Raw genomic sequence first — 24,516 nt, forward strand, 5'->3', positions numbered from 1 at the left:
TCAAAGCTAAATGTGTAGTTATGAACACCCAAAAACCCAGTGTGGTTAACTAGCAAGAAGTATATTGACTGAATAAACAGTAAATTAATATCAATACACAATATACAACTCCAATGTGTCTTAGGCTGCTTCTGAAATCACTCAATAAATTACTCAATCACTCTATGACCTGTGAGGCTCCATAATTGCCCGGTCGCTGGGTCTCTCTCTCTCTGCTAGATTACATTCAATGAAACATTCACAGAGTTCCAACTGTTTATTCCATCACTGTCTGCATGTGGCAACTTTAGTGGAGAGTATGGTTAACATTAGGCGCTTGCTTAAAGTTGTAGGCTGCCCAGGTAATAATAGGGATTCATACTGTACAGGGACAGTGTGGAGAAAATGAGCGTGGGTCATGCACTGTATGCCATCAGTGATACTGCATACAAAAACAATGCAACAGTGTTGGTTACTGTTCTGTTAGTGTTACATAATTTACTGTGCAGAGGATAAAGAAAGAGGAAATAGTCTAGATTCTAGAACACATTGAACCTTTTAAACAGCAGGTCTCAATGCTTCAAAGCTCAAAGCAGTTGAGACAGTTTGCAAAGCATTGAGAGCACAGAGTAGTAAGACGTTTCGTTTCTTTATTTACACAAATGAGAAAAACTAAAAGATACAATATACTGTATAATTTGCAAAGCAATGTGAAGGAGAATTGCCTAAAAACCCTCCAGGGGTTTAAAACGTGGCATTCTCCAGGCTGCATATTACAGGAAATAATCACATCAATGGATTGTACACAATTTGTATGTATCTATCGATCACTTTACACACACATCAAGAACACTGATTCATAATACATGCAAGTATACACAAACACCATCATTAAAGCGGCCATATTATGCTCATTTTCAGGTTCATAATTGTATTTTAAGGTTATACCAGAATAGGTTTACATGGTTTAATTTTCAAAAAGCACCATATTTTTGTTGTACTGCAGTGCTCTCTCTCACTGCTGCAGATCCTCTTTTCACCTGGTCTCTGTTTTAGCTACAGAGTGAGACCTCTTTTCTTCTTCTTCTTCTGTACTATCTTTGATTGCACTGAACATGCCCAGTAGCTCAGATGTAGATCATGTCAGCTAGCTAGCTCCATAGACAGTAAAAGAAAGGCTGTTTCTACAACTTCGGTCAGTTACAAGGCAGGATTAGCTGGGAGACTTCTAAATGAGGGCGCACATGGAAGTAGTTCTTTTGTAGATTATGGTGAACTTGTGTGTGTTGTAGCAGTGCTTTGCTACTGAGAACGAGGTAGCATGCTAGCGTTAGCATGCTAACGCTACGAGCTAATGGTTGCGGTTAGCCTGCTTGTTTCGGCTTGTGACGTCACAAGCCGTGCCGATTTTGAACAGCTCACCCAGAGACTGAAGGCAGGACACATTCAGAAACCGTATCTCACTCTAAACAGCATGGGTGGATTTTTTTCAAAGTTTGTATGTGTGTGGAAGCACCAGAGACACAGCATAACACCCCAAATCCCAGAAAAAGTGATTTTTTCATAATATGGGCACTTTAACAGATTACATTCACGTGACATGGCCTTAAGTCTTCACAAAACAAGAAAGACAAAGGAGAAAATAAACGCACATAGAAAAAGAAAGAAAAAAAGAATCATAATAGGCCTTTAAACTTGTATGACAAAGGAAAATATTGGTTGGTTATATAGGCAGTCCATATGGCAAATATTAGTTGGTTAGAAGAAGTAATTCTAGGCCTCTTTTAAACAAATTCAAGACAAATTCAAAAAATGTAAAGGCAGAGAAATTCCAAATTTTGGACCGTCAGTAGAGTATACTAAACTGAGATTGGAAAGTACGGTAAAGAGGAGGTCTAAGGAGACAAGGGCTAAGTGTGGAATAAGTATGAAATTGATGATTGTATGCAAATGTGTCATGAAAAGAAGGGGGTAGGGTTCTTTTCAAGGAACTACGAAGGAATAAACCAATCTGGAGATGGTTCACTTGATAAAGACTGAGGACACCTATTTGAAGAAATAGAGGCTGAGAGGAATGTCTTCGATGCACACAAATTATTATTCTTAGTGCTTGTGTCTGAAGACGGTAATGTGCATACAGGTCAGAGTTTTTGGTGTTATCCAGTGTTGGGCAAGTTACTTCCAAAATGTAATACATTATAGATTACTAGTTACTGTCATTTGAGAGTAATTAGTTACATTACAATATTACTGTCTCTGAATTGTAATGCGTTACACTACTTTTGCATTACTTTTGAGTTACTTTCACCAAACTAACAGGGGAGTTTGATTTGGCAGCTAGCTTGTGAATTTCACCACCGGATCAATAAAGTCTCGTCTTTATCCACTTTAATACATCATAGATTATTCATATTTTGTATAATTAATATAAATATGCAAAGTAACTAAAGCTATACAAAATAGATAAGTAAAACATATAATAGGCAAGTAAGAGAAAATGAAAATACTCAATTAAAAGTATGGCATTGTTGTAAAATGTTTGTTTATAGCACTTCAATAAGAAATTCATGTTGTTTAGGTTAAAACACTCTAAAGGAAATGTTCAATTATAGTGTGATTAAAACTCACTATTAACATTATTTACAGTACTTGATTTACAGCTGATTTGTGAAAAGGTAGCCTACACAACCTTATTTAACAGTAATTTAGTTTTACTGCGAACCGTCACAGGAAGTGCTTTTATTTTGAAGTAGGCTACACGGAAGTTGTCTGTTGTGTAGCCTACTCTTGCTAGCTTACTGAGATGCAACATGTCCTTCAGGCTCAAGTTGTTCACTTTCTTGTTTGTAAAACTGCAACATATTGAACAGTAAATGGTCACAGTAAAAGACAAGCGCTTTTGGTCGTCATTCGAAGCCATTCCACTACAGGCATAGTTACTCTCTACGGCTGATAAAATGCAATGATATTTACGTGTAGCAAGCCTCAACATTAATTCCCAACATGTTTATATCTGTCAGCCACTGATGTACCGTCACCTGTTGGGACATACATGCTGTCCGTACCGTCTCTGATCTGACCACGGGAACAGAAACAGGACAGCTCACTTCAACGCAGCGTAATAACTCCTGAAAATAATATCCATCTCGCAAATGTATTTGTCTCTGCAGTCATCTCAACCATCGAATACAGCGACAGGAAAATAATACAGCTTTTTTTTTTTCCTGTGAAGAAATGTGTCGCGGTGTTGGTGAATTCTTAAAAAAAACAATGCACCTCTAAATGTTGCGTTAAAATGCGTTGTAACTCGCGTTACTGAGATTGTAACAAGTATAATATTACCGAAATTTAATTAGTAATGCATTATATTACTGCGTTACACCAAAAAGGAATACATTACTGTAATTGCGTTACTTTTGTAACGCGTTACTCCCAACACTGGTGTTATCAAATACAGATATAGATAAAAGATTTGCTTTGTACCCCAACGGCACTGCAGTGATAATCAATATATGTAGATGTCTCACCAACAATATGCCATTATTTTGAATTTTATAAGTATATGCAGCTTGTGTGTAAACAGTATTGTGGATTTTTGCATTTACTCACCACTAACCCTTCGCACTGCTTAATTCTGATGAAAACGTGGCGCTAACTTCACATCTTAGCCAGTTATTGTTTAACTAGAAACTACAGTATAAATAAGGTACCATATCACAGTGTTGCCCAAGGCTTATCTCTCATTATGAATATGTAAGTGTATGCTTTTGCACTGTTTGTTTTTGTGTATAAAGCAATAACACAAACCAAACTGCTGTGGTTCTGAATATAAATCAAGTATCACAATAGAGAAAATTAACTTTTCATTAGACTGATAATCAAACTTAGTGTTTGTCCTCAGATGCTGTTATGACTGCTAATAGCCTGCAGGCAGGAATTTATGTTAAGTGCTACATTCACAAGTAAATAAATGTTTGGAATGCAGATAACTTTTTTAGGGAATGACATGTGAATATTGTTTTGCCATTTTAGCACATTTGTAAATAGCATTTGGCAGTTTCAAACTTTAATGACAGAAAACCCCTGGGTATCAGTCGGATTCACAAAAAGATTCACCATAGCCCATACTGTGGTACGAATAAGTTTTCGTTTCATATCTGTAGTCTGAATAACAATATTTGGATTTGGTAGCCTGCAACTAATACTGATTGATTAAAATAATAACTAAACAAAACATAATAGAAATATACAACAAACAAATAACTGTGATGGACATTTTAGGTGTTGTGGTGACCTGCTGGAGGAAAGAAGATTCCATAGACATTATTGGGAACCTAGATGTCACCAGTAACCTTCTTTTTCAATTCACACAGCTGCTAGTCTGGCCAGAGCAGTCTCCAGAGGAAAATATTGTGGTAACCATCACCCCAGACTACCCCAGTTCACGCCACACAGGATTAGTCAGCGGACTCAAGAAATTTACCTGGTACTTTGGCTCCACTCTCTGCTTCACAACACCTGGAGACGGCCCCCGCAGCCTGCCCACCCTGCTGCAGACACATGAGGACAGTGAGTACACACACACACACACTTCAATGTGAATAAAGCCAGAACAGAACACAAAAAACACTATTAGCCTCTCCTATGAATAATAATGACGTGTATTGACTTGCTCTGTGTTCAGACCAGCTGTTTCCATCAGTGTGATACACAGCTGTGTACACAATGTTTTCTCTCAGACTCTTACTTTCTTTTGTCTACTTTTTAATCTTTTAGTTCTTATTCCACCCCCACCCCCCTATTTTGTTCTCCACTGTGTCTTTTTAAAGGGAATTGATATGTTTTCAGGTATATTGTTATTTATAGTTTACTGTTCCATGGATAAACATAATAGCTGCCACTCCCATTTGCAAGTACACATGCACACAGTCGCACCGTCAAATAAACACAATAGCCTATAGGCAGACAGACAAGCAATTATTACCAACCAGCAATTATTGAGTGGGAAAGGGATATTAGAAGCCATGTGTGTACACACACACACAACAAACACATGCACACACTTCCACACAGCCGTGGACTGGTATTGATTGGGTACTGGGCGTGTTGCAGGGTTAACGGTGGGTGTAATTCTTGCTTGATGATAGCTATTTGTGTGTGTGTGTGTGTGTGTGTGTGTGTGTGTGTGTGTGTGTGTGAGTGTGAGTGTGAGTGTGTGAGTGTTATTGAATGTCTCAGATGAATAGCTTAATCGCTCTGCGGGGAGAGTGGTTAGAGAGCCATACATGAAACGAGAAACGACAGGCATGCGTGCACCTGAGTGAGTGCGTGTGTGTGCGTGGTGGTCAATGCAGATGTGATTAGGAGGTGGTGTGTGAAGTTAAAGAGCAGTAGGTAATAGGCTGCATAGACAAGAGATAGTTGCACTTGTGTGGAGGGATGATTTCCAAAAACCGTACTGTTGAAGAAGTTATAAAATAACTAATATTATCTGATGTACATTGTTTTTCAGCACCTGGACCCGTTCGTTTCCTGAGCTTCACTGAAATCTTGGACACATCCCTCAGAATCAGCTGGGCGGAGCCTGAAGATAAGAATGGCATCATCACTGGTTAGAGCATTTACATCAAGTATAAAATCTCTAAACAGTCACTGATGATTTCCTCTAACACCTCCATCTTCCCTCCATAATCGAGAAACTTTCATTTTGCCACGCTATTTTTAGACCCACTAACAGCTGTGCTGGGAGAAGCTAAATTAGGTTGAGTTAGTATGTTCTTGCCAGAAAGTAAAATACACAATGATGAGACATAATATGCACAGAGTTTTCCAATTAAAAGGGATTTTTGTGGCCGGGTTAGCTCAGTTGGTAGAGCGGGCGCACATATATAGAGGAGGTTTACTCATCGACGCAGCGGTCGCGGGTTAGACTCCGACCTGTGGCCCTTTGCTGCAGGTCATTCCCCCCTCTCTCTCCCCTTTCATGTCTTCATCTGTCCTGTGAAAATAAAGGCCTAAAAAGGACCAAAAAAAGAATCTTTAAAAAAAATAAAAGGGATTTTTCTCAGGTGGGCAAACACAGTGTGTAGAATGACTAATTCAAGATTTAAAAAAGAAAAGTAGCAGTGAGGGACTTTTTGCAGTATTCTCCACTAACTCTTTTATTTTCGGTCTCGCATCCACAGACATCCCCCTTTCTCTGACACTGTGTTTGCGTACAACTGATTCATCATCAGCTAATCCCTTCTCTCTGCAGCTGGTCTTCTCACATTATCTCCAACATGCCCTCATCCCACACATCCAAACTCCCAGAGTGTTGTTTGTATGGCGGATCACAGAGCTCAAGGCACTTGCCCCCCCCACCCCTATTTTTGGCCTAAGCTCGTCCATGGCTCTGTTATACAATGGTGCTGGTGAACATGACAATCTGCTGTGAATCAAGCGACTACACCACATTGTGTGTGTGTGTGTGTGTGTGTGTGTGTGTGTTAACATGGCCACACCATGCCCGACATTCATCAGGCACCTACACAACAAGATCCAAGTCTAACAACAGCACAAGGCTGCAGTGGCTCTACAGTCAGCTTACACACTCAGAGGAGTGGGAAAATGGTTATTCAATCATGGTCACCTTGCACATTTACTCTTTTTTCCTCAACCTGCTTTTCATCCAGCACCTGGTGAGCATGGAGACAGATGAGGGACGATTCACCCTCTCCAGGGCTTTACACACAAGTGGCCTAACACATACACACACTCACACAAACACACAAACACACACACACACACACACACACACACACACACACACACACACACACACACGTTTGAAGGTGGTGGAGTGTGATGCATGACTGTGAAGATGTGTAGAGATAGACAGGGATTTTGAGTGTAGTTACCCTTCTGCACTCTCTTCTTTTTTGGCTCTGTACCTCTCATTATGTGCAAGTGTACAAGCTTGTGCGTGTGTTTGTGTGTATACATGTCTGCTCATTTCTATATGCGCCTTTATTAACCCAGCATGTACTCTACACCCCGCAGGCTACGTGTTGTGGTGGGAAGTGTCTGGCGTAGAGTCAAGTCGTGAGGAACGTTCACTGTCCAACTCCACCCTGCAGTACCAGCTGACTGGCCTCACCTCCACCACCGTGTACGCCCTACAGGTGGCAGCGCTCACTGCCGCAGGACGGGGCGTGGTCACATCCTCCACCATCTCCACTGGAGTCCCACCAGGTAAAATAAATACACACACATGCACACACAAAAACAGGACCCAGTGACAGTGGATTTAAAAAAAAAAAAAAGGATTTTCGCGTGTGTGTGTGTGTGTGTGTTTGTGTGTGTGGCAGAGTAAGTATGACTGATGAGCTCTTACGATGCCATTGTCTTTCCTCAGGCTGATAGGCTGTTACTGTGCATCCATGAATCATCACCCACACAACCAACACACACAGTCACACACAAGAGTTAGTCATTTACAGCATCTTAGAGAGCGCGTTAGTGTGTGGTTTATTTGTGTGTATACCATGTGCACGTCACGCTTGTGTGCATGATGAGTTTTTATGATTGGACCAAGGCCAAGTTGCAATCATTATTAGTACTGATTAACTGCAAATGGCAAAGTGGAGGGAATGCAGAGATGGGATAGAGAGGTCAAGAGACAATCAAAGAAAAGGACTGAAGAAGGGAGCGCAGATAGAGAAACATAATGAGGGAAAAACCGGGAACACAGAAAAATGCAATCTCCAAAGAACAGTAGACCAAAGTCTGTCAGAAATGGACTAAGAGGAAGTGTAGGAGAATGGAAGAAAAACTCAGCTCCTACAGCAGAATTTTTGTCTTAACATTTTCTGATTACTAATTTATGAATAAAAGTAAGAGCACGATGGATACAGAGAGTTCTTAGATACAGAGGTTATTCATTAATTCATGAAAGCAAGAGGCTAAAGGAAAGACAGAGGGCTGACGATTAGGAAAAAGAACTAAAGAATGAGAAGAGAGAGAGAAAGAGATCCACCGAGCATAGATTCTTGTCTTGTTTATTTATTCATGTATTCATGGAGTTGAGAGAATTTTGTCATTCATCTGAGCAAGGCAGCTGATATCAACATTTCCACATTATAACCCTTACAAGTTTGCTGCATGCACTTACAGAGCAATGGCAGCTGATAGCTACAATTTGTCTTTTGTTGCACACATGTGCCTCGCTGTATCCAGAATAAATATTGCCTTGTTTCCTTAATAACTGGACCCAGTCATGTTATAAAGTCCTTTTACAATAAACCCCCCCTGAGATATTCTACAAAATATGTCTGATGTGTCCCAGTGTACTGTGTATGTGTTACAACACACGGTGTTTGATTTAACACATTTACAGATCTGTATTCTGCCGTGTTCAGCAAATATGATGCTTGTGATGCTGTAGCAGAATTGGATGGATTACAGCAGATCACACCAGAGCACTTACACCATCCAGCGATACCAAGTATTAACCAAACACAGTGTATATAAGTGGTTGAAAAGTGAGTCTGAAGTACTCAGTCTTGTGATGAGTGAGACAATCTAGAGCAAAGTGGATTGTGATGATGTTTGATTATGCAAATGTCTTTAACAGAAACAAGCTGTCGTGTATTTCATTTGTTAGGACGATGATTTAAAAAAAAACAAACATGATTTTAGCCTCCAGAGCAGTCATCAAATGTGCTACCTGCCTGACCAATGCCAAGTCAATTCAACAGCTGTCGGTGAAGGTGAAGTTGTAAACCTTTTATTGGAATATTTAGTTCTGGATGAAGTGTGCATACAAAACACATTATTATTCCTCTTTGATTTATTCCCGGTTGACAAAAAAGAAAAACTCACCACCACGAGAAAATAATAATAGTCTACTGGTTGCTTGTTGTTGACCAAATTCAGGGCAGCTCTCAGCTTGAATGTGACAGAAGCAACTATTCAAACATTTAGTCAATGGTGTCTAACAGCACATGCCAAGGAACAAACTTGCTGCATCAATGATGCTACTGTCAGAGAATGTTCTATGTACTGTAAGCTGACTTACTTGATTTCCAATTCTTCTTTCTTCCAATTATTGATACTGTTATATAATTTGCCAGTTTTGGAGGCTAGGTACTGTCTAATTTATTTTTCCTGAACAACTTATCCTCACGAAAAAGCTTTTTAAAGGTTTGTGCTTCTACATTTGAATCAAATAGTCTTTGTAGGAGGAAGGACACTGCAAGATACAAATATATGTTAGACTTAAAATATAAAGACGCTGTCAGCTACATTTCGTCCGCTCTGTGTGGACATTTGTATGTTTAGGTGTATTGGACTTAGACAGTCAGATGCAGCTTGAAAAGAACCAAACATTTTAGATAGGGACTTTTTCCAAACCAAGCCCTCACTTGTTTTCAGCTTCTCTTTTCTTTCCAGAGTGGTTGTGTCGTTCAGGCTGCCACAGCTGGTCAGCCACATTGCACATTTCTTGTCACTGATTATTTTCATGGAGATGGAACAATATGCGAATAAGAATGGGTCAAACATAATTCATGAGCTTGCTCAGACATTTATAGGCTTTAAATGGACTTTAGTGAACTGTGCGTTTAATTCACCTCTCGCCTCCACTGGTGTACAGATTTATCTCTCTGTATTGTATTGTATTGTTGGGTCCTAATAAATTATATAGTGTGGTCTAGACCTACTCTATCTGTAAAGTGTCTTGAGATAACTCTTGTTATGATTTGATACTATAAATAAAATTTAATTGAATTGTATTGTTAATCTTGGAAATATGAATGAAATTGCTCTGACTGAGAGAGATATACAGCTGTATAAGTGCCTGTGCTTTAGTAAAATTAACATTTTTTTTCTGTGACCAATCTTTTATGTTTTATGTTTAATACATATTTTTATCCTTTCATAGAAAAGTCTTTATATAAACATTATTCGTCTTTCATTGATTTTTTTTGTATCTGTCCCTTTGAAATAATTTGCCATGCTGTAATGCTACAGTCCTTTTCTGCTTGAACAAAGCACTAGTTTTTGTAAATAAATGCTCATTGCACCTCCTTGTTGCTGCAGCACCAGCAAGCAGAGGTAGTTTACTTTCAAAGAATTTGTAACTCACTATTGAAACATCACAAATAACATTAATATGAGTGCAACAATCCCACGGGTTTTGGACAATAAATGTTTTATATACCTGTAAGAATACATAAAATGCAGTGGTGAAAAATGACATACCAGTACTAGCTTAATGATAGTTAAATTATTTGTAGCGTTGGGTAAGTAAAGCAGTATTCTGTCTGTTTTCTATCTGTAGAACTTCCTGGTGCACCATCTAATTTAGTCATCTCCAACATCAGCCCTCGGACAGCAACACTTCGGTTCCGCCCTGGTCCTGATGGCAAGACCGCCATATCTCGATGGATAGTAGAAGGCCAGGTGCGTGTGTTCGTATTTGTGCATGTGTACATTTGCGATCCCTGCTACTTCTCAAACACAGCTGGAGGAAAACTACTTTGTAACACACAATATCCTTCATGAACAGGTAGTGAAGTTGGATGGAAAGGACGAGGACTGGAGAGTTGTCTACCAGAAAGAAAACCAGCCAGATGCAGACGCGCTGGAGATCCCCGACCTCACTCCGTTCACCCAGTACAGGTGAGCAGCAAACATCAATAGCCTACACAACACTGAGTCAAGTGCTACCAACATAGTCAAGTCCTACCACGTGCACGCATACACCCACACAAACTCACTCACACACATCTCACTCTCCGCTAGTTTCTGCAGTATTGCAAGACTCAGGTGAAGTTAGATAAATCACACAGAGAGACAGTTCCATCTGAGACTTTTCTGTTTGTCAGCACCTTCACAGCTGCTGCATGCAGATCCTTATTACCCTCCCGCAACTAGCTAGAGGGAAGGAGAGGGGAGGAGAGCTCCGTGGTTATCTGACTCAGTACGTGCTGAAAGATCAACTATACGGGCAGCGGAAAGGAAATGGCAGAAATCTAAACACCCAGATGATCTGCTTACCTATCAGTCTCTTCTTTCCTCCTTCACTGCCTCTATTTCTGCAGCCAAAAGCTCTTTTTATCAAACCAAAATTGAATCCTCTTTCTCGAACCCCAAAAAACTTTTTTCCATCTTCTCTAACCTCCTAGATTCCCCCAGTCCACCTCCTCCCTCCTCCCTCCTACCAACCCACTTTGTCAACTACTTTGTAAAAAAGATAGATGACATACGCTCTTCATTCTCAACCACACCTCCTGAAATCACCTTACCATCCATCACTTCCAGTACTCTTTCCTCTTTTACCCCTTTATCTCCAAACCAAATTCTTACTTTGACTACCTCTGCCCGCCCAACCACCTGCCCCCTGGATCCTATCCCTTCTCACCTTCTCCAGTCCATTGCTCCGGACCTCCTTCCTTTCCTCACCCATCTCATTAGCATCTCCTTGTCAACTGGCTGTTTCCCCGATGCTCTCAAAGAGGCAAGAGTGACCCCACTGCTCAAAAAACCAACACTCGACTCCTCTGATGTAAATAACTATAGACCCGTCTCCCTTCTTCCATTTCTATCTAAAACTCTTGAGCGTGCCATTTATAATCAACTCTCTACCTATCTCCACCAGAACAACCTTCTTGATCCCCACCAGTCTGGCTTCAAGGCTGGTCACTCAACAGAAACTGCCCTCCTTGCTGTCACTGAGCAGCTTCACATCGCTAGAACAACCTCTCTCTCTTCCATTATCATCCTTCTGGATCTTTCTGCTGCCTTTGACACAGTGAACCACCAGATCCTCATTTCGACACTCCGAAATCTGGGTGTCTCAGGCTCTGCGCTCTCATTACTCACATCTTACCTGGCAGACCGAACCTACCGGGTAACCTGGAGAGGGTCTAGCTCAGAACCTTGCCCACTTAAAACTGGGGTTCCTCAGGGATCAGTCCTGGGTCCCCTCCTCTTCTCTCTGTACACCAACTCTCTCGGGTCTGTCATTCAGTCGCACGGCTTTTCTTATCACAGCTACGCAGATGACACCCAACTAATTCTCTCCTTTCCTGAGTCTGAAACTCAGGTAGCAGCACGTATCTCGGCCTGTCTGACTGACATCTCTTCTTGGATGTCCACACACCATCTGAAACTCCACCACGACAAGACTGAGCTCCTTTTCCTTCCAGGGAAGGGCTCTCTTACCCAAGACCTGACTATAACAATTGACAACTCTATAGTAGTCCCCCACCAAGACTGCTAGAAACCTGGGTTAACACTTGACGACCAACTCTCCTTCACTGCTAACATTGCTGCAACCACCCGATCGTGTAGATACATGCTGCATAACATCAGAAGGATACGTCCCCTTCTAACGCAGAAGGCGGCTCAGGTTCTGGTTCAGGCTCTAGTCATCTCACGTCTAGACTACTGCAACTCCCTCCTGATTGGCCTGCCTGCATGTGCCATCCAACCCCTGCAGCTCATTCAGAATGCAGCGGCTCGACTTGTCTTCAACTTCCCCAAGTTCTCTCACACTACACCTCTCCTCCGCTCTCTTCACTGGTTACCAATTGCGGCCCGCATCCGCTTCAAGACACTAGTACTTACGTACAGGGCCACGAACGGATCAGCACCCACTTACATCCAGAACATGGTCAAACCATATACCCCAACCCGCCCACTTCGTTCTGCATCAGCCAAACTGCTGGCTGCTCCCTCACAGCGAGGGAGAACTAATCACTCAACAAAATCCCGACTGTTCACTGTCCTGGCTCCCAAATGGTGGAACGAGCTCCCCATCGATATCAGGATGGCCGAAAGCCTACACATCTTCCGCCGAAGGCTAAAAACACATTTCTTCCGACTACACCTCGGATAAAAAAAAAAAAAAAAAAAAAATTCTTGAACTTGCACTTTCGAACCTGCACTTTCATTTGTCTCTTTGTAGCTTTGCCTATTTAAAGCTACTGTATTTGCACTTACTACTTGTGGTCTGGAGTTTGAACCTTCACAGTTGAAAGCACTTAATTGTAAGTCGCTTTGGATAAAAGCGTCAGCTAAATGACATGTAATGTAATGTAAAGGGAGGAGGGCAGGGTTCTTCCCTGAAAGGTGATGAGAAAGTGGGAAGGGCAGCAGAGAGCATTAAAGAGGAGAAGAGACAAAGGGATAAGAGACAAGAAGGATAGGAAATAGGAGGAGAGAGGAGTGTCTTCACAGTAATCCCTGCTCAAGGGCCGTGGAGAGCCTGCAGTTCATAAACCTGATCTATCGTCACACAGCAACACTTCCTCCTCTCTCTCTCTCTCTCTCTCTCTCTCTCTCTCTCTCTCTTTATCAATCCCTCTCTATCTTCTGTATGTATCTGTCTATTTCTGCCTCTTGCTCTATGTGTCATTGCCTTCATCTGTATTGGGATTGCACTGTGTGTGTGTGTGTGTGTGTGCGTGTGTGCGTGTGTGCGTGTGTGCAGACATTGTACACTCATAAGGATTATGTTGTCACAGGCGACACCATTGGGACATTAGATGAAGTGATGCACTTGTCTGTGTTTCATATCCCCCGCTTTAAGTCCCTCTTTACACCATGCTCTCTATCTCCCTATACAGGGACCAGAACTCATAGATGTAGTTTCTCACATGCACTCTGCAGACTCGCACATTTTATCACTCACACCCCCACCGTCGCATTGCTGCATTTAGAAGTAACAAAAGTAACAAATGCTCCCTTATGGCTGTATGTGTGTGTGTGTGTGTGTGTGTGTGTGTGTGTGTGTGTGTGTGTCACCAGGGCCGTATAGTTAGATCTTTTTCTGACTGAATGTTTGGCATCCTCAGACAACTTAACAATATACCTGTGGCCTTTTCAGAAATCCTCTAAGGGAGAGTTCCAGCTGAAGGTTGCCATCTAGAAAAATGTGTTTTAGTTGTCAAGCAAACAACATAACATACAGAAAAAGTCCAAAATATTTTTTCTTCAGACTGTGGAGTCTGGTTGCCTTGCTGACACGTCCTGTGATATTTTGATTGAGTGTGTTACACTATGTCTATCAGGTGATCTCTCACAACTATATGCTGATAAATACTATATGACTTCACTGATTAGGTTTTTGCCACTGCTTCTATAGTAACACTGTGTAATCAATTGAAAATATTAGACACCCGCCGCCCACCTTTGAAAACTTAACCCCTGTGTCCAACTTTAAACTGTATGTCTGTTTTTAACTGGCTCTTACTTTTTGGTAATGTTGTGTTGAAAAAAGATACTCCAGCATTTAACATTGTACTTCTTTTTAAGTTGGGGGGACTTGATTTTAAAGCTTCAACCCCATATTGTACAGTAACGAAGGCTTTCTGTTATGAAGTCAACAATTTGTCAAGATTACCCCGCTGTTTTCACAGGCTTAGTTGTACTCCTCATGACAAATAAACTAAACTTGTTGTGTAAAATCAGTGGATTGTCCCTTTAACTGCGCTCTGTTCTCACCAGGTTCAGGATGCGGCAGGTGAACATTGTCGGCTTCAGTGCCATGAGCGCCCCCTCCAGGATAATTCAAACCCTACAGGCTGCCCCTGACACACACCCCTCTAACCTCACTCTGCTGTCTGCCACACAGACCAGCCTGCGCTTCAACTGGAAGGTACTGAAGCACATGCACGCACACAGATACACACTCTGTAAAACAGTAAAGCCTCTCTCTTTATAAGTAACCTCCTGTTAAGTTACAAAAATCCAGTGTGGCATGTGTTGAGTTTTATTCCATGTCTTTGTCTCTTTGTATAATCTTGTATAATTTTGTAGGTCTTACTTGTTTGTGCTATGTATGCACCTACTGTGGAAAAGAATTGTCTCCTTGAGGACAAATAATAAACTATCTATGTATTTGCCCCTTTACAATCATTCAAATAGTGCTAATTTGACTGATGAGGATTTTCTTTGGGTTTCTTTGCTCTGCATCTCTGTGTATTTGCTCTTATTTTTATATCAGTGCATGCACATCATGTGCACTCACCAGCAGCAGGACTGAACAGGTTGAGTGGCTGACAGCATATAATCACTGGCTCTCCTTGTTATCAGTGCTAACGCTAATCTGTCCCATTCAGCACAAACTGCAATGTAATTTTCTCCTTACTGTCTTTTCTTTTTTTGCTGTTGTTCCTGCTCGTCGTCCTTCTCTCTTTCCCTCCCTCTCTCTTTTACTCCCCCATCCCCTCTTCTATTATAACATAAATGGAGAGCAGGGTATTTTCCATTTAAGAGTTGGAATGAGAAAAAGAGCCTGTCAAATCAGACACAGACACTGAGACGCTATGGGCTACCTGTGCAGCATGCTAATGGGATTTTACCTGCATGTTAGCGCCAAGCCAGAGCTATGCTCGGTTTTCTGCTGTAATGGAACCATCACAATGGTTTTAGCTAAGACTATTATTCTAAGCTGCATATTAAGGGTAATAAAGCTAATGTGACATTCTGTATTATGGCTCCTAAATGTTAAGCTGAGCTAAATCATTAGGGTATTTAAAATGGCTGGGTGTCTCACTTCCTTATCTGCAACGCAGCAAAGAGCAACCACTGTACAATGTTGGTTAAAATCTTCTGTTGAATTATATGCTGTGAACAAACTGAACTTCTTACTAACGTGATTTTAGGGCACTGAATGATCAGGGGTTGTGGCAGTAATTCATAAAGACACGGTGGTTCATAGGCAGAGTAGAGAGGATGAGGTCCCAGAGAAAAAGTATGGACAGGAGAAGGAGGGAGGGTGACAGAAAATGAGAGTGGAAGCAAGTAAAAGAGGATGACAGAGTGTGAATAAAACAGGGAAAAGAGGGCGATAGAGAGAAAGATCAGAAGATGGGATGTCAAAGGGGAGAAGACAGTAAAAGGTTTTTAGGATGTACTTTAAAGTTAGACATGTCACATAAATAACCATATTTTTTAGAGCCACGAAATACCTTTTCACTTGTGAGTGTTTGTGTGTTTCTTATATAACACTGTGGAACCCTAAACTTGATATTCCACTTGTGTTGTCGGGACCCAACTACATTCTGGGTCTTTTTTGATGAAGCCACTGCAGGGCACCAAAGTTCAAAATGTTCTACTCATAGTGGCTTTAACAGTTTATTTTAGGGTTTAAAGGCTGTTAAAAAAACTATTTTCTCAATCAGCTTGTTACTATGAGTGATGATTTCACAATTTTCCTGACAAACGTTAGAACAGTTTTGGTTATTCTACATGAAAAAAATCACTATTTTGTTTGTGTGTTTGCCTTTTTCACTGGTTTGAAGTCGGCGGGGCTCTCCTGGGAAAAAAGGGGGTGTTGGATATTTCTATCAACCAATCAAAGTTGATTTTATTAATTAGTTTGGTAGGTTCTTTGACTTTGTTGCCTGGCCACTTTTAACCAAATCTGATCAAACCACACACACAGTCCTGATGCATTTTTAAATTAATAATAAATAATAGTAAATTTGTTCTTTCTTAACTTTAACTGGGATTGTTGCTTATTTAGTTGTGCAAATTTAATATCATAAAAATACTTGGGTTTTTGGGGGTCTAGTACTTAGTTCTTAAGTATGTATGTGTGTAATAGTATCTGTCTGAGCACTGTCCAAGTTTTGTTCATATATGTGTGAATGTGTGCCCAGTTGTGCATCTATCTGATGCATACACTATGATGATGAATGTGCTGTATGTGTGTCTTTGTTATTGTGTATGTGTAATGTATTATGATTTATTTCCCCAAATGCATTCAGGCTCCCCTCTCAGGACCTAAAGTTGTAAAAATAATGTAATGAGAGTATTGCAGTAAATACACTGAGGGTATCACTCCATGTTGGTTATGAGGAACTGTCATATTGTTTCATAGAGCAAAATTATAATTTCATTAATCACAATTTTACCAAAATTGGTTTCTCGTTCAATAATCCTTTTTACTATGTGGTTAGTTCTTCTTCCATCAATCAGAGTCAAAATTAATTAAATTCACCACAAGTGCAGTGATGGCACAGGGTGGCCAAGTGCTGACACATTATAAGATACTTGCAGAGTTCAGGATTAGCACACTGGCCCTCATTTATTAAGCTGTTGTGTGCAATAAGGTGCACAATCTGCTTCAGAAATTATCCGGAAAATAGCAGATATCTTCTAAGCAGCAGACATAAGTTTACTTTTAGTCTCATTCTTACCCAGGTTATATTTGTTTGATGTTTTCAAACATGTATAGCCTAACTAACAATGGTCATTTGGAGTGCCCCTTTAACTGTGCTACTTGTTCTCACCAGGATGCAGCAGGTAACATTATCTGTAAACATAACCATATATAGCAGTTAATATACACGGTTATGTCTGTAAAGCATGGCCATAATGACAGTAAACTAAATCACTCACTAAAAAAACAAGAATGTAGAACGAGAATAATTATTTGCAAAACACCTCCCTGTAATCTCTCTCCACTCACTCTTTGTTACCCTCCAGCCTCTTCCAGAGTCCGAGTACAACAGCAGTCCAGAGACTGTAGGATACCGGCTGCGTGTGTGGAGGACCGACGGCCAGGGGGAGGACAGGACCGAGGATGTGGAGAGAGCAGCGGGGACCAATGAGACCACAATAGAGAGCCTGAATCCCTGGACCCAGTACCAGGTTCAGATACAGGCCTACAACTCCATAGGACCTGGACCATGGAGCAACACTGTCGCCGCACTCACCGCAGAATCTGGTAAGGACACAGACCTCATTCACTCCTGTTACCTGTCATCAAGTTTCTCCCTGAGTGAGTCTCCCCTCATCCTGCCACCTCTCTCTGCCCTCTACAGTCTCCCTCTATGTCAGTAAGGGGACGTTTGACAGAGAAAAGGAGGGGGAGAGGGAGAGATTGAGATAAAATCGAAGATTGGTTCAGAGAGAAGTTGCAATGAGCTGTGTGTGTGTGTGTGTGTGTGTGTGTGTGTGTGTGTGTGTACTTGCGTATCTATCCAACAGCACCTCAGCGTTGTTACAGTGAACCGGCGAGCCAACAGGGGACATTTCTGTTGGTCATGCTTTACATCAGTGTTGCCCTTCAAACTGCTCTGTATTCAAATGTAAATTGTGTTGGAACACAGTATTGGAATGAAAGGTTCATAAAGATTGAGTATTTTTATTCTTCCGCTCTTTAATAAATACGTATCTTTATACTTTGTATATTGGGACATTGGGATGTTCAATCAGATTGAAGTGCAGCAGTTCAGGAGAGCCTCTAGTCCCATCCAGGACGTCTGTTTTCACATTCACCTTTGATAGTTTTTCATCGTGGCAATGTCAGGTTAAGTCCCAATAACACAAGAGGTCAAGATGTCACATAGGTCATGGACCTCTGATGACATCACTTCAGTCACAATGAGGTTGGATTTGTGGCACAAAAGGTTTTTTTTTCTTCTTTTTGCTGATTTGGTTACATCATTTTCTTTGTCGACACAATGGGATTCTGTTTATTGAATGATTGTTTTGATGTTTGTATCACCTACATGTATTCTCAAAACTGCGGCTCATGTCCCTAAAATCAGAATAATGGAGAAAAGCTGTAGTATAGTAGGACCAGCAGGGTTTTCACTGCTGTTGTTGTTTTATACTTACTGGAAAACTTTACCACTAGAAATATTCAATATAATCATATTCAAGGTTCATGCATATTATTCATACTTTAATTAATCAGTTTTGTTTATGTCAGACTGGGTTTACCAAACTGTTATTAAGCTTAAAAATCTACCCAAATGGCATTTCCGGTTTGGAGGGCCTGTATTTCTCTCTGGGAGCTCACTTGATTTTGATATCATATGCAGTGAATTTAATCCTGTCAGGAACACATATCTACGCGATTTTGCTCACTATTTCCCAGTATAAATTACAATCATGATTAGTGTTTAGCTGCACATAATATAGGTTGCTGTGTTTCCTGATATTGTCATCAGCTCATCATACAATTTGAGTCCTGTGTGACAAAGAAGTAGAAAATATTTTTTTTGTTAAATATTACTTAAAACATATCATAACAATATTATGAATAAATACTTTATTTATATTAAATATATTAATTTCTTCTTCTTTCTTTTTTTTTCAAAATGACTAGAAATAGTGGTCCATACTTTGTACAATGATAGTCTGTTGGTGATGTAGTAATGCGTGTGTATGTTCTCTAGTTCCATCTGGATCGCCGGTGAATGTGACTGCTGAGGCAGTGAGTTCCACCAGGATCCTGCTCAAATGGTCTGCTCTCCCTCAGGCACAGAAGAATGGAGCCATACTTGGATATAAGGTGTATAAAGCACTCAAACACACACACACATAATCCCACCCTGGCATTCTCACTTGACCCCCTCAGCCCGTTATCACACCTTCACACACTCTCACACACACACAGAGATCCACAGACATGCACACAAAAAAATCATAATCTGAAATGACGTAATAGCCTGTAACCGCTCTAGTGTTTTTTATTCCTACATTACTAATTTTAAAAGCAACGAGCTACAGTAAGTACTCCTGGGGGGGTGGGTATAACTGTGAACATGCATATGAGAGAGAGGCTTTAACGTTTAATATCCTTTCATAAAACAGCAGTTTTTGTATCATGTTGTGGTAGAAACAATAGCTGGATTATTCACACTCTGTCACGCTCTTTTACATGGTTTGGGGAAGTGCTTTATTTATTTGAAATAAACATGAACTGTAGTTTAGGCAAGATAAGGTGATTTCTTGAGTATACATATTGTATATATATAATATTCTGCATTAGTATTGAAGTCCAGACTTGTGGCCTACTTAAAGCTTTGGTGCGTAACTTTTTGATATTAATGAACGTCCATTACATTTAAGCCATTGCCAAATGAGTTGATACAAAGCTAATTAAGACTATCAGCTCCACACAACTCTCTTTGTATTTCTCACTATAGCTATGTTCAGAAACTGGTGTTGTCCGGCGACTTTCGCGCGCAGAAAATCAAGTGAAGATAATGACCTCTTCTGAAGAGTCCATCATGTTTTTTTAATCCTCCGTGTCCTCCTTGGCTACTAGCAACTGCGTGGAGGAGGGGTGGTGGGGGTGCGCGATCACGGAAGGCTTGTATCATGTGCATGCGCCAACAGTTTTGTTGTCATCACCTAGAATTCCTCATGAGGGAGACAGAAACTACGCACTATAGCTTTAAGCAACATAGCCTACAATCTATTCACGTCTGCCAAATTTGAACTCATCTTTTTTTTGTATTTCCAAACTAAGTCAGTAAAGTCTTTTGCTTGATCCCCCTGATAGTGACATAGTTAACTTAGTCTGATGTGCAGGGTCCTAACAAAAAGCTAGATAAGTACTGTTGATGGTGAAGTGCAAGGTGCACTCATTTTTACCTGAGTACACCACTTACTGGCAGTCACATCTCTCAACACTCCCACGCATATCCTCCAGGGGTTTATTATAATGTACTCCACTTCCTTGTTTGACTTTAAAATAAGTACAAGAAACCTATCAATTGTCTGTATTTTTACAATATAGCTTTTCTTGTTCAGTGGCATATATGTTGCACCCATCAACATCCTTCCAAATCTAACTTGGAGAAAGCACATGCAAAAATATTTTGCTAATATAAAACTGGCATTGAGTAGCGCTTAATCACCACCCAAACAAAACATAGTAGAAGAAAGCTTTAAAAAGAAGAACATTCATCCTCAATTGCATGGACACGGTTGTGTTATAAATACATACATCTACTAAAAAAACTGTCTGTGACTGTGTGATATAAACCAGTACCAGCCAGTATTTTAAAAATGTTGTGCAAAATTCAGGTCATATCATCCACCATGCCCAAAGCACATCACTCTCCCCATCTGTGTGTGTTTTCTTGAGCCCTCCTGAGGATCACACTGAGCAGTATGCCTACCATGCAAATAGATGGGAAGTGGCTGCCAGCAGTAGATCTTTAACACCTCCCATCCCCTATTAGATGTTAAATAGTTCTCCTGCCTCCTGCCACACATTCCTCATGACTATTTCTGTTTTTAGACACTTAAGAGCTGATACTTTCCTTCAAAAGGATTTAAAGTGTGACAGGAGAGAGAAACAAGAACAAGAACAGTTCTTGACACATTCTTGCCGGGCAAAGAGCACTGTGTTGTGATTTTTTTTTTTTTTTTAAAGTGGGCACTGGTGTAATTTCAAGTTTCAGACATAAAACAAACATAACAATTAAAAACGGACACACAAGAACAGATTACAGACATATAAGATATCAAAAATGTTCGAAACATTTGAAACTTCTACAGCTAGATGTGCCGAGCATCCAAGTCATTTTGAATCGCTTTAAACGCGCGCAATAAAACCATCTCCCGAATATTAAGGTGGTTTTGTTCCGAGGGAGCAGCATACTTAAACACCCTTTTTCCCAGTTCAGTATAGACTTTAGGGACAGTTAGAAGGGAAAAGTCCTTTGAGAGGAGCCAATAACTCCCCATACTTTTCTAAAGGATGTAGACCTGTAGGTAAGAAGGAATCAGTACAGAATCAGCCGTATTAATAAGAATATGCCAGTGGTTAGGTCTACGGGTAGACAAGGCTGACCATCCAACCCGAGTGTACAACAAACAATGGTGAGTAAGGGCTTTGAGATGTGTGATAAATCTCAGTGCTCCATCTCAGTGCATTGCTTCTGTATCCAGATCAGTATTGATATGGCTTATTTCTCTGTGCCACAGACCATTGTTGTCAAAAACACATCAGTGAGCCACGCTGTTGCACTGGCTGACATTTTCCTTCATTATGATGCAATGCTGTGCAGGTTGTAAAGCCCTTCGAGGCATTTTGTGATTTTGGGTTATATGAAATAAAATGGACTTGACTATGATGGGCATTGGAACTGCATTTTGACTGAATTCCACTCTAGTGAGAGAGAGAGAGAGACATGCACAAAATGTGTTTATTATGTGCTGTTTTATTATATCAGATGTATTTACTCCTTGTTGTTGTTTATATGTATGTTTGTTTTTATGCTTTGGCAACACAGATGTATTGATTTTGTCATGCCAATAAAGCAAACTGAAATTGAGATGTGATATGAATGCATACAGATAGAGAGAGAGGAGGAGAGAGAAGCTCAGAATATCAGTGTGTGTCATAGGACGTCCCCTTGCAGTCTAAACATATAGCAGAATAACTAAGGGCTGGTCCAAGGGAAACCTGAGCCAGCCCTAACTATAAGCTTTATCAAAGTGGAACATTTTAAGCTTACTCTTTATGTGGGGACGGTGTCTGCCTCCCGAACCAAAACTGGGAGCTGGTTCCACAGGAACACAGGAAGTGTGTACATATGCATAGACATATAAAGTTTTTTTTTAAGAGCTTTTACACAAAAAACAGCTGCCTCCTGTGGCCAAAAAACAAAGCTACAAGAGCAGTGACAGTAAACCAAAACAGTGAAGATGCGGGCTGGACACATTAACAATGAGCAACAATTGCTGTAAAGCTTCGTACAGATGACGACAACTGAGGGGATAATTATCGGTGGGTTCATCACTACTAGCGACACCTTTCACACACAAGTGGTTCAATGATCCATTGGTAATATTGAATAATAATATAATGTTGATATTATATTATTGATTATAGCAGTTTTAAAGTTTTACATCTGAGGTAGGAAGAAATAGGCTTGGGCCTGAGTGATACAGACAAGTTGCAACAGTCTGAAAGTATTGAGAGAGTTGGTTTTGGTCTTTTCTTTTTATTTGTTGACAATCACAAAAACATAGAACATCAGCAACCTTATCCTTTGAAGCCACCAAAGCTCAAGGGGGAAAAACAGACAAACAGAGCTTACAGAGTGTAATTTGCAGAATCTAACTTGAACATATTTGTTCACTTTTGATCTATATTTGTGATTACATGTGTGACATGTATGTCTGTTTGTGTGTGTCTGTGTCCAGGTGTTGTACAGTGAGAAGGACTCAGAAGGTCCCCCCAGTGTTCAGATGGTAGAAGGAGAGGGGAGTGTGACGCTGCTCCTCGGGATTCTCCAAAAATACACTGTGTACGTGCTGCAGGTGCTGGCGTACACACGGATAGGTGACGGCCCACTGAGCAACCCGATACTGCTCAGAACCAAAGAAGATGGTATGTTTCTCTCGTTCTGTTTTGGTCTGATCACTGACCTTTCTGTTCAGCAGTTTTCTTCAACACTTTTGCATCTCATCTCATCTCTCATCTATAGCTGTTTTCACCTCTTCCCACCTGCTGTCAACACAGCCAGCCAACAGTCCCACTTTACTGATCATCCACTGGGTTCAGCTTACCCCTCAGACCCCCTCCACAGCCCAGACCTGGAGAACATATTGTGTATGTGTGTATATTTGTGGTAGTGCGTGCCATGTTTGCAGATCTCCTCAGATACGACCATGACAGACTTTTCAGGATGCCAGCAACCCGGTCTGGTCTCCTACAATATTGAAACACAAGCACACAGGAACACACAAACGAACACACACACGCATCCTCTATCAAACTGTGTCACGTTTGAAAAGTTTTTCTCATTTCAGGATGAAACAAGAACGGGGAAGTCAATTCCCGGCAATGTATAATGAACCTCCATCCTGTCTGTCTGTCTGTCACACACATACTGTACACACACACACATTTCACGCTGATATGTATTTGGTGGTGCGGAACATGTACTTTTATCAGGAATGGTGTGAGGTTGAAAGAAAATTACATTTTCTATTTGGCATCTTTTATAAGTGCCTCTTTAAAATGTAAAGACACTGTGTGTGTGTGTGTGTGTGTGTGTGTGTGTGTGTGTGTGTGTGTGTGTGTGTGTGTGTGTGAGCATATGCTAAAAATACATCTGGTACCATCAGACTAACCTACTGGAGTATAAGTGCTTCATGTCAGATACTCTCTTTCTCATGACAGTGTTGAAGGAGTCCTTTTGTGGGTTTTTTGCTGCAGCTTTTTGTATTATTACTGTTTCATTCTGCTGCCAACTCCCTTCTCTATTTTTCTCTCCAGTCCCAGGCCCCCCTGTCAGGATGGTGTTTCCAGAAGTTCGGTTGTCATCAGTTAGGGTGGTTTGGCAGCCACCCACGAACCCCAATGGCATCTTGTTAGGTACAATAACAAACAAACACGCACACACACACACACACACACACACACACACACACACACACACATTGAAAGATGAGATATTTTAGAGCTAAATCATAATCCATTTTTTCATGCTTGTAGTGACATTACATTTATTTTCAATTGCTGAAGGACAGAGCTTGGCTTATAGAGGAAATGAGTTGGCAGTTTTAAGCATGCACACACACACAAACACATGCCGCTGTGATTGTTTGTTTGTGTGTGTGTGTGTGTGTGTGTGTGTGTGTGTGTGTGTGTGTGTGTGTGTGTGTGTGTGAAAGAGTCATATATTTGCAGTCCTGACTGTGTAATGGATGCATGGTTTGACTCTCAGTGATCAAGCTTGTACCCAGGAAAAGGGCTATTATAGCTGCTGAAGCAAGACACCTTTC

At 40.8% G+C, this 24,516-nt stretch overlaps 1 protein-coding gene across 2 annotated transcripts in view; it reads left to right on the forward strand.

Moving 5' to 3' along the window:
• sdk1a (sidekick cell adhesion molecule 1a) overlaps window positions 1-24,516 on the forward strand; it is a 261,546-nt gene that overhangs the window by 205,427 nt on the left and 31,603 nt on the right. For both annotated transcript variants that reach the window (XM_031289561.2, XM_031289562.2), the window contains 10 exons: window positions 4,353-4,548; window positions 5,492-5,590; window positions 7,021-7,212; window positions 10,301-10,422; window positions 10,529-10,641; window positions 14,473-14,623; window positions 17,461-17,701; window positions 19,161-19,276; window positions 22,930-23,116; window positions 24,008-24,106. In XM_031289561.2, the coding sequence (XP_031145421.1) occupies window positions 4,353-4,548; window positions 5,492-5,590; window positions 7,021-7,212; window positions 10,301-10,422; window positions 10,529-10,641; window positions 14,473-14,623; window positions 17,461-17,701; window positions 19,161-19,276; window positions 22,930-23,116; window positions 24,008-24,106 (1,516 nt within the window). The remainder of the gene's footprint in view (window positions 1-4,352; window positions 4,549-5,491; window positions 5,591-7,020; window positions 7,213-10,300; window positions 10,423-10,528; window positions 10,642-14,472; window positions 14,624-17,460; window positions 17,702-19,160; window positions 19,277-22,929; window positions 23,117-24,007; window positions 24,107-24,516) is intronic.

Source organism: Sander lucioperca, chromosome 4 (genome assembly GCF_008315115.2).
Source record: "Sander lucioperca isolate FBNREF2018 chromosome 4, SLUC_FBN_1.2, whole genome shotgun sequence".
Classification (NCBI taxonomy): domain Eukaryota; kingdom Metazoa; phylum Chordata; class Actinopteri; order Perciformes; family Percidae; genus Sander; species Sander lucioperca.